Source organism: Mesoplodon bidens, assembly GCF_964165515.1.
Source record: "Mesoplodon bidens genome assembly, chromosome: 2".
Lineage (NCBI taxonomy): Eukaryota > Metazoa > Chordata > Mammalia > Artiodactyla > Ziphiidae > Mesoplodon > Mesoplodon bidens.
Genome location: NC_138177.1, coordinates 1,628,967 through 1,638,687, shown reverse-complemented (window position 1 = coordinate 1,638,687; position 9,721 = coordinate 1,628,967). Strand labels below are relative to the sequence as shown.

The 9,721-nt window shown below is 45.8% G+C and overlaps 1 protein-coding gene across 3 annotated transcripts in view; it reads left to right on the top strand.

Annotated features, from left to right (window-relative positions):
* The first annotated feature begins 253 nt into the window (after positions 1–253).
* The window catches only part of IPO9 (importin 9), a 46,415-nt gene continuing 36,947 nt past the window's right edge, over positions 254–9,721 (top strand). The window contains exons 1-2 of one of the 3 annotated variants that reach the window (XM_081256170.1): positions 254–428; positions 4,114–4,222. In XM_081256170.1, the coding sequence (XP_081112296.1) occupies positions 285–428; positions 4,114–4,222 (253 nt within the window). In that variant the 5' untranslated portion in view covers positions 254–284. Of the gene's footprint in view, positions 448–4,113; positions 4,223–9,721 lie in introns of those variants that run through there. The other 2 variants (XM_081256168.1, XM_081256169.1) reach the window with 2 other exon arrangements.

Genomic DNA, 9,721 nt, shown 5'->3' with positions numbered 1-9,721 from the left:
TGTGGAGTCACAGGTCACGAGCTGCGCTCCCGGCAAGGCTGCCCAGCCGCCGTTAAGCCGCAGGAGAAACCCCACCTCCTGGCCCCCCGGCCAGGTTCCTGCGGAGACGGTGCAGTTCTCGTCCCCGCGGCAGGTGGCGCTGTCTCCGGAGGCTCGGGCCGCGGCCCCGCCCGCGCGCGCTTGCCCGGCCAGTGCGCAGGCACGGCCTCGCGGATTGGCCGCGCGCAGGAGCCGTCCGGCGGCGGCGGGTTGGGCCGCGGGGCTGGCGCGCGGCGCGGAGCAAGATGGCGGCGGCGGCGGCAGCTGGTGCGGCCTCCGGGCTGCCGGGGCCGGTGGCCCAGGGGCTGAAGGAGGCATTGGTGGACACGCTCACCGGGATCCTGTCCCCGGTGCAGGAGGTGCGGGCGGCCGCCGAGGAGCAGATTAAGGTGCTGGAGGTGACGGAGGGTGAGTGAGGCGGGCCGTCGCGAGGGCGGCGGGTCTGGGCCGCGCTGACCACTGGCCGCGCTTCGGCTGGAGGCTGGACCCGGGGAGGTCGGGGGCCGGGGAGGCCTGGGGCCGCTGGGGCCCGGCCGGGCGGAGCGCGGGGCCGGGGGCGCCGGGCCGGGGCGCGAGGCCGGAGTGGGGGCGGGGGCTGAGGCGGGGGCGCGTTCTCCGCCGGACGGCGGGCCTGGGCGAGGCTGTCAGCTGGGGGCCTGGCGGGGCCTCCGCACGTTTCCCCGGGAATCAGTCACGCCTGTGCGGCCGCCTCCCCTCCCCGCCGCGCCCCCGCCGGTTTTCGGAGCGGCCGGCACTGTTCGGAGGAGCCGATCGTCCTTTGTCTTTGTGTCTTTGTCCCCCTCCTCCTATTGGAAGCTTGAAAGTGATGGAGGAGAAAACAAGCCGTTGGCTTGAGGTTGTCCTTCAGTTCCTGCCGAGCGGGCCTTTCTCCAGGCCCAGGGCAGCCACGCTCCGAAGAGCATTAGATCCTGAAACAGGAGGAGGGAAATCCGCTCGGGGTTTATGTCAGGAATACGTCTGGCCTGTCGGGGCTTCGCTGGCAGAACTCCAAACCTGCGGACTCCTCCAGCTCAGCAGGACGGTCCCACCACCTCTCAGAGTGTCCGTAGGACTTGGCCCGCCTATGGACTGAGGGTTTTTATTGAAAAGAACTTAAGACAAAGCTCACTTAAATTTAATTTTATATTCTCCCGCAGCATGAGAGAGTTCTTGAAGAACTAAATTATCTCTGTTGGAAATACGTTGAGATTTGGGCTCTGGCAGGTTAAGGACCATTGTGAAGGCCCAGTTGTACTTGTCATTGTCTTGTGAAATGTCAGATCCTGTAAGAGGAGCTGTGCACAGATTGACCTGTAGGAGTTATTACAGCCTAGTAGGTGAAATTCCTTTATTCTCGCTGCCGTCCCTGCCTCCCTTGGGTGTGAAGGAGCAAGGGTGACAGAGCAGAGGAACCTCATCACATTCAAGTTGCTACTAGAATAAAGTTGAAGGTCCGGTACCTTCCCTGAGTGACACCCAGGGTTCCCGGTGCCCCAGGCATCGGTCTGGTGCTTTCCTACAAAAGGTGAACCTTCGCTCGTGTTTCAACTGTCCAGCAGCAGCTCCGATTGGGCTCTGATCCCTTTGACACTAGCCAACACCATGGTCTCATCTAGGCAAAGTCAGTTATCATCTTCTTGAGATCTTCTTGAAGTTCTACTCTCCTGCTTCATCTTTTTGGGTCTCAAAATAAGAAATTAAACAGAAGTACAGAATTTTGCATTTGATCTAGGCCACTGATGGGAATAGATTCTCTCTCTCCCTCTCACACACAGACACACACACCCCCCACACACACCCCATAACTTACCGGGAACCTGCTACCAGTGTGCTGTGAGCCGTGGAGAGGCTTTGACACAGCAGCCTGCTGTTGGTGACCCAGTAGGAAGGCATGTGACTCACAGGTTTGGGATGTGATGTGCAGGGTTGGATCAAGTCTGTGGAGTTGAATGTGGTACTTGGGACCCTTTGGGGGTTGTTTGTGTTTTTAAATAGTCTAATTTCTTTTGTTTATTGAAAAACTGTAGAAATCCACCCCTTTCAGTAACCTCTTTTTGAGATGGCGGACGGTGATCCGTTCCTCAGATACAGTACCTTGCTTCTCTCCTGTCCTCTTCTTGTGGCCTTTCACAAGTTGTTTTTTGCCATGGGGTCCAGAGTACCTCCTGTCTTCTCTTCAGTCTGAATGTCACACATTTCCTTTGCGCGGCCCGTTTCTTCTCCTTTAATGAAAGCAGAGCACGTGCCTCCCCAGCCCGGCTTTCGCCAGCAGTCTGGCCTGAGGAAGCACGCAGGGCATTGCTCCCACTGTTAGAACACCCTGCAGGCCTAGGCGAGCAGCCGTTCTTGCAAGTGAATGAATCTTTTCCACTCCTTTGGAGTTGCTTCGTGTTTTCATTTTATCCTAGTAGAAGAAACCTTGCTTTCTGGTCCTAGGAAACACACTTCCTTAAAACTTGGAGTTGATGGGGAATCTGGGAGTTGGTGTCTATTATTATGTGTGTTCTTCCGATCCTTTTTTGGTTCCGAGAGGCCCAAGATTGGATGACAACCAGATCTGGTTGTTTCTAGTCCCTCTGTCTCCTCAAATAACCACACTGTCTTTATGAGCCGTATTATTGCCTCGCGTGGGAGACTGGTCCCAGCCGATCCTTCAGATTAACCCGTCTATTCCCTTTGACAAAGGGAACAATTTCTAATTTAATTTGGGGGGAAAGACACAGGTCGGCTGTCAACTCTGTTAAGTGGACAGATAAGAGAGGTTACCGTGCTCTGACCAGATTCTGGAGTAGGGGAGATTTTAAGAAGCAGTTATCTTAGAAAACTGAGGTGCTGGAGCCCAAAGGACATCCAGGTCATTCGGTCTGCCAGCTGGTATTTTCCGGGAAATAACTTGCCTATTGTCAGTTACCATGTTTTCCAGAATGGGAACCTGTCCTCTTAAGCCAAGAAACGGTATGTATGTCAGAGATCCATCTGACTCGTATAGTGGGCTAATTCTGAAAGGATGAAGATAGGCTATGCCCACCAGCCTGGTGTCCTGGGATGGTTTTCTTAAGTCCCTGTGCTTGCTGTTTTCCCTAGTCACGTGGAATCTGAGGGAAACCCAGCAAACCTTTCTGACTAGTGAAAGCCTATTTCACAGGGCTAAGTGGCAGAGGAGATGGTGCCACTAGCCACCTTCTTCAGACAGCACTCACATCCTGAACTGAGAAACTTATTACTTGAAAGTTGGAGGTTCCTCTGCTATACAGTTTTCCAGCAGATAATTGGTACCCTTTTGTTTCCTTAGGAAGACTGAGATTTTGAGTTTTATCAACAGGGTTTGTAGGAGTTTAGTTCTACCTCAGTAAAGTAAGAATTAGTCTTTCTGATCTCTTAGAGCATTCTTCTAATTCCATTTTATTTAGTAGGTGGGATCATATCAAGCATCTTATAAACACGGTAATTAAAGAGGATAGTTTGTGAACTGCCGAAGGTCTCTTACGTCAAAGTCTAATGTTCTCTACTCAGCTTTATGAGCTCTTTTTTGGCGACTTATTACAAGATCATGATTTTTGACAATGTCAGCTCTTTTTTTTTTTTGTGGAGTATTTATGCTTGACTTTTTTATAGCTTAGAATGAAGTTATTTCCTTTTTTTTTCTTCTCTGTTTACTGTCCTCTGAGAGCAGCATCACCGGAGTGGTGGGATGTGTTGCTTTCGTTCTGAAGCTTTAATTCTCCAGGCCAGCCAGTGTAGCAGAGACTTTCTTATATGACTAGATTTAGACCCTAGGTCATTTTCTTCTTTTACTTATTTCTTTTGTCTGTTAGAAGTGAAGACATTTGGCCTTGACTTAGTCTTTTCTGTCTTGCTCCCAGCAGATATGTCACAGAAGATACATTTTTTCTTTCCTCCCACCACCATTATATTGAGCTGGGGAGGGGGGATTATCTCTCCCTCGCTTTTCCTGACATCCGACGCTGCCGAGATATCTGTGTTGATTCCCCGTCTTAGGTGCCTAGAGAGATGATCCTGCTGGTGGAAGTTTGCTTTCTGCTTCTCATGGGCGCTTTTCTGGCTCTCTTCCAGTGTAGCGTAAGCACTGTCACCTGCGAAGGGAGCCCTCCAGGATCCAGACGCACTCCTGGGCGTGTGGCGGGCACTGAGCCGAGCGGAAGGCGGCCACGCTCGGAAAAAGGCCAGTGGTGCAGTTTTCTTTTTCCTTTCAGCTGTGGTTTTGTGAAAAACCCTGTGAGAAAGGGGGACTTCTCCAGAGCTCTCCTCAGAACTCCCTCCTTCCTTGCCAGTCCCTGTCCCCAATTCTTCCTAGTAGGAGCCTTCCTGACTGTCCAAGCCTCATGTCTCCAGTCGACCCTTAAGACCAGGAGCATGTATTTCTCAGCTTATCCTTTCTCCTCCATGCTCTCCTTTGGATCTTCCCTTCCCAGCCAAGTTATAGAAGGATCGTGTTTTTGCCAAGTGGGGTGAAATGAGAGAAAGAGGAGCGAGGAAAACCAGAGAGGCGGCAGAGACTAAAAGGCCAGAGGATGATTAAGGAGACAGGCAAAAGATTCCTTAGGAAGTCAGAGGCTACCATTTTGGGTTGGATTAAAGGTTAATCCAGAACCACTTAGAGTCAGGGTACAAACCCAGGGTACAGGGTACAAATCGAACAGGTCTGTCTTTATTCACCTTGGGAAAGGGAACTAGAGAAGTTAAAGTTCTTAACGAAAATGGCTTTAGAAAGCTAACTTCATACAGCCCACTTGAGAATGTCCCCCTTTGGCCTAACTTCATAGATTGAATCTTAGTTTAATCTGGAATTGGTCCTTTTCAAGCAAGACAGAATAAAACAGCTCTGTCTGTCTATGTCTCTTGTATTTTCCCTCCCTTAATCATCCCAAAGTAAGTTATTCAGCTGTTCTTTCTAATGCTTTCTAAAGAAATTGTTCATTTCAGAAAAACTGGAAATCCCCCAACACACACTAAAATATAAGTACTTTTTTCTTTATGGATATACTTAGTTATACTTCATCAAAAAATATTGTATGATCTCTGTTAAGTGAATATCTGTATATAGGATTTTTCCTCCTTCACAGAAGTCATCAGTGCATAAGGCAGTGGTGTTGATCAGAGTTAAAGTAAGTCAGAGAACTTGAGGGTTTTTTCTGGCTTTTCATCCTGTGAGTTTTACAGAGCACAGAGTTCATCACCCGCACACCACCGTGTCACGTCTCGTCAGTGATGCTTCATATAGCCTTTAAGTAAATTAAAATTAAACTAACTAAAAATAAAATTGAATTTTATGATATGAAACTCTTTTATGGTGACTGATATCCTGTACTTCTAATGGGTATATGGTCTAGACAGACTAAATTAGGTTAAATAAAATAATAATTGATATTTTCCCTCATATCTCTCTATAACCTAATGCACATGAGCTCTTTGTCTTTGAATTTGGGGGGTTTCCAACCCAGAGTTGATCATGTCACTGTTTTTGAAACTCCGGGAGCCTGTAGGGAAGAAAATCTACTCTGTTTATCCATTCTGTTTTAAAAATTTGTCTTTAGATGATACTCTTTGAAGGTTTTCTTGCCCATTAAACCTTTTGAACAGAGAATCATGTTTTTCGAACTTTCGAGCTTGTAGTTTCCTACGTGGAGGAAATAAACTTTCAGAGAAAATCCATTCTGTAATGCTTGTTGTGGGTATGAATCCCCTGGCTGACTTAGGTTTCTGGGCTCCCACATGGATCTTAATCTTCTGATGATCTCTCCCTCTCACCATCTTTTACAGTCTCAGTGATGTGTGAAGCACGGTGATTGGTGGAAATTGGGGTGTGATCTCTGATAGGTTCCTGACAAGAGGAATTTAAACATTATGTTATAGAATGAAGAGCTCCCAGTTATTGTGAGATCCTCACCAGAGCACGACCACCTCCTGGCGCTCAGATGGAAAACACGTATTCACACTAAGCTTTTCTTTAAAAAGAGTGAACTTGAAGTTCTCAGGTTGATGAGAAAGGACCCCTGTGTAGAGTTTGCCCGGTCTTCCTGCTGTAACGACTCTTGTGGTCGGTGGGAGTGTGGGCTGACGGAGAAGGCCTGCTTCCTCCTCCCTTCTCTGAGCCTCGGCGCGGGCCCGACAGCAGCGTCTGTGCTTACTGGGAGGAAATTATTCAGATTTGGTTTAAGCTTTATAGTTTCCACTCATGTTTCAAACCTTCCTCAAAAAACTCCTATTTTATACCTCAGTATCTTTTTCGCACCTTATGATTAAAGATTTTGTTTATCTTGATCTCCTTACTTTGTCCCTGTAGTGGTGATCCAGAAATTGTACTCTTGGCAGGAACGTTAAAAATGCATATCAGAGTGCTCCATGCAAAAATTATTGAAACAGTGCTGTAAAAGAAAACACTGCGTGGCCTAGGTAATTGGTGAATATGTTGATAGTCATTCTGAAGGACCTCATATAGGCTCACCAGAATTGGTTGACAGTACCCAGGGAGCTGAGGCTCGGTAGACAATGACATTCTTAGCAGACTTAGGGCCATAAAGTTAGCATCCATTGTCACATCAAGTATCTGAAGTCAGAGGAAGTCTGGGAGCCTTACAGAGCATTACAAGTGCTCTTTCTCTCTCTCTGTTTTTTTGGGTTTTTGTTTTGTTTTGTTTTGTTTTTTTTGGCCACGACATGCTGGGATCTTAGTTCCCTGACCAGGGATGAAACCCATGCCCCCTGCAGTGGAAACTCGGAGTCTTAACCGCTGGACCGCCAGGGAAAACCCCACACATGCATTTTAGAGTGCTTTTTCCCATTAAACTTGAACATTGGTTGGTATCCAAGACGTCTTCCTAAATTATGTCTGACTCATCTGTGTTTTAGTCCATTTGGAAAGTTGATTCCCCTATCTTTGGGTTGTAGGCACCTACTGTTTATTCTGTTAAAAATGGGTTTTTTAGACTTACCAGAGGCTGAAGTAGCCAGATTAACCCTAAGAATTAGAATGGATTTCAGTATCTTTAGAGGTAATTCTGCAGGTGTGAAGTGTTTGCTTGCGATTTAATCGCTTAATAAATGCTTTAGAAAGAATGTGGCGGCTTTTTCGGTGGTCTTGCGAAAATTCTCCTCTGCTGAGTGACATGATAGGTGCCGTAAGGTTGTATCAGTAACTGAAGCTTAAAATAAGGGTGTAATAAGAAAGAGTTAAGAATCTTAAGAATTCAGTAAGGTAGCATAAGTTAAAAATACAAAAAATTAAAATATAAAAAACAATAGCCTTCATATACACAAACAGTGAAAGGTTAGAGAATATAATGGTGGTTTTTTAAAAAACGTTTACAATAGCAACAAAAAGATTAAATACTTAGGAACAAAATTAACAGGAAACGTGCAAAAACCTATTAGGGGAATCTTTTTAAACATTCCTGAAAGCCTTAAAAGCAGACATGAAATGGAAAGGTGTGCGCTGTCCTTGGATAGGACAACTCAGCCTTCTAGATGAGTGAGAAAGGTTGATTCTGAAGTTCATAGAGAAATAAGCTTGGAAGAAATAGCTCCAAAAACACCAAAAAAGGAAAACTGTGAGGAGGGACTAGTTCTACCAGACATTAAACCGTTATGTAAAGCCTCTATAATTAAAATAAGCAGTGCGGCACTGGCACACAAATAGGCAGATAGAACTGTGGAATAAAATAGAAAGTCCAGAAGTAGACACGAGTAACTATGGAAATGCAGTATTGATAAAGGTGGCATCTCATATCATTGGGGTAGAGATGGACCTTTTAATAAAGGTGCTGGGACAATTGGGTAGCCGTTTGGAATTAGATCAGTATCTCACACCATACAAAAAAATTAGCTTCAGGGCTTCCCTGGTGGCGCAGTGGTTGAGAGTCCACCTGCTGGTGCAGGGGACACGGGTTCGTGCCCCGGTCCGGGAAGATCCCACATGCCGCGGAGCGGCTGGGCCCGTGAGCCATGGCTGCTGAGCCTGCGCGTCTGGAGCTTGTGCTCCGCAACGGGAAAGGCCACAACAGTGAGAGGCCCGCGTACCGCAAAAAAAAAAAAAAAAAAAAAAAATTAGCTTCAAATGATTAGGAATCTAAATATTTAAAACATGAAACCATAAAAGTTTTAGAAGAAAGTATGGGTGAATTTTTCCTTATCCTTGGCATAAAGAAATGCTCTCTAACTATGACTCAAAATCCGGAGGCAGTAAAAGATTGATAAATTTGACTACATTAAAATTTTAATTTTCGTGACAAAAAACACCATATAAAAAGTCAGTACCAACAAACAAAATTACACCTAGGCCTATCATATTCAAACTGCAGAAGACCAAAGACAAAGAGAGTATCTTGAAAGGAGTCAGAGGAAAATAGTACCTTACCCATAGAGGAACAAGAATTAACAATTACATTGGACCGCTCTTCAGAAGCCATTATAAGCGAGAGAAGAGTAGAGTGAGATATCTCAAGTGATGATAGAAAAATATTACCACCTAGAATTCTGTATCCTCTGAAATCAGCCTTCAAAACTGAAGACTTTCTCAGACAAACAAAAATTGAGGGACTTCATTACTAGCAGACCTGCCCTGCAAGAGATGTGAACAGGAGTTCCTGAGAGAGAAGGGAAATTATACATTAGAAACTTGGATCTCAAAACAAGCTCAGAAGAAATAGAGATGAAATTTTTTTCAGTCAGAAGACAGCTGACAAAGTGAGAGATTTTCACAGCATATACCACAGACAAAAGGATAATATCCTTAATATATAAAGAACTCTTAAAAATTGGGAAACAAAGGACCAAAACCTCAATAGAACAGTGAGGGGGTGGGGCATGGACAGAGAACTCACCCCTCCTCCTAAGTGTCATTAAGAAGGCATCAAACACACACAAATAGTGTAAAGTCCCTCAGGATTTAGAGAAATACAAATTAAACAACATCAAGATATCATTTCTCCTCCATCAGACTGGCAAAATTTTTAAAGCATGTTCTGTTGGTGAGGTGGTGGAGAAACACTTTTTTTTCTTTTTTTTCTTTTTTAAACTTATTTATTTATTTATTTTTGGCTGCGTTGGGTCTGCGTTGCTGCGTGCGGGCTTTCTCTAGTTGCGGCGAGCCGGGGCTACCCGTCATTGCAGTGCGTGGGCTTCTCATCGCGGTGGCTTCTCTTTGTTGCAGAGTATGGGCTCTAGGCGTGCAGGCTTCAGTAGCTGTGGCTTGCAGGCTCTAGAGTTCAGGCTCAGATTCTTAACCACTGTGCCACCAGGGAAGTCCTGGAGAAACACTCTTTAACAGTGCTAGTGGGCATGCACATTGGTGCAGTCCTTCTGGAGGGAAGTTTGGCCACACCTGACAACACTACAAATGACTTACTTTTGACCCAGCAGTCCCACTTCTGGGAAAATACCCTGAAGATACACATTTAACAATATAAAAATACATACTGAACACTATTATTTACTGCAACATTGTTTATAAAAGCAAAATAATTGGAATTGCCCATATACAGGAAGATGGCTGAAAAAAGTATGTGTATCCATACAGTATATTATGCAGCCGTAAAAAAGAATAAGGAATCTTGAGGAACTGTTTTGGAATGGTTTCCAGATTATAATGTTTTTTTGTTTTCTTTGTTTTTTTTTTTTTGCGGTACACGGGCCTCTCACTGTTGTGGCCTCTCCCGTTGCGGAG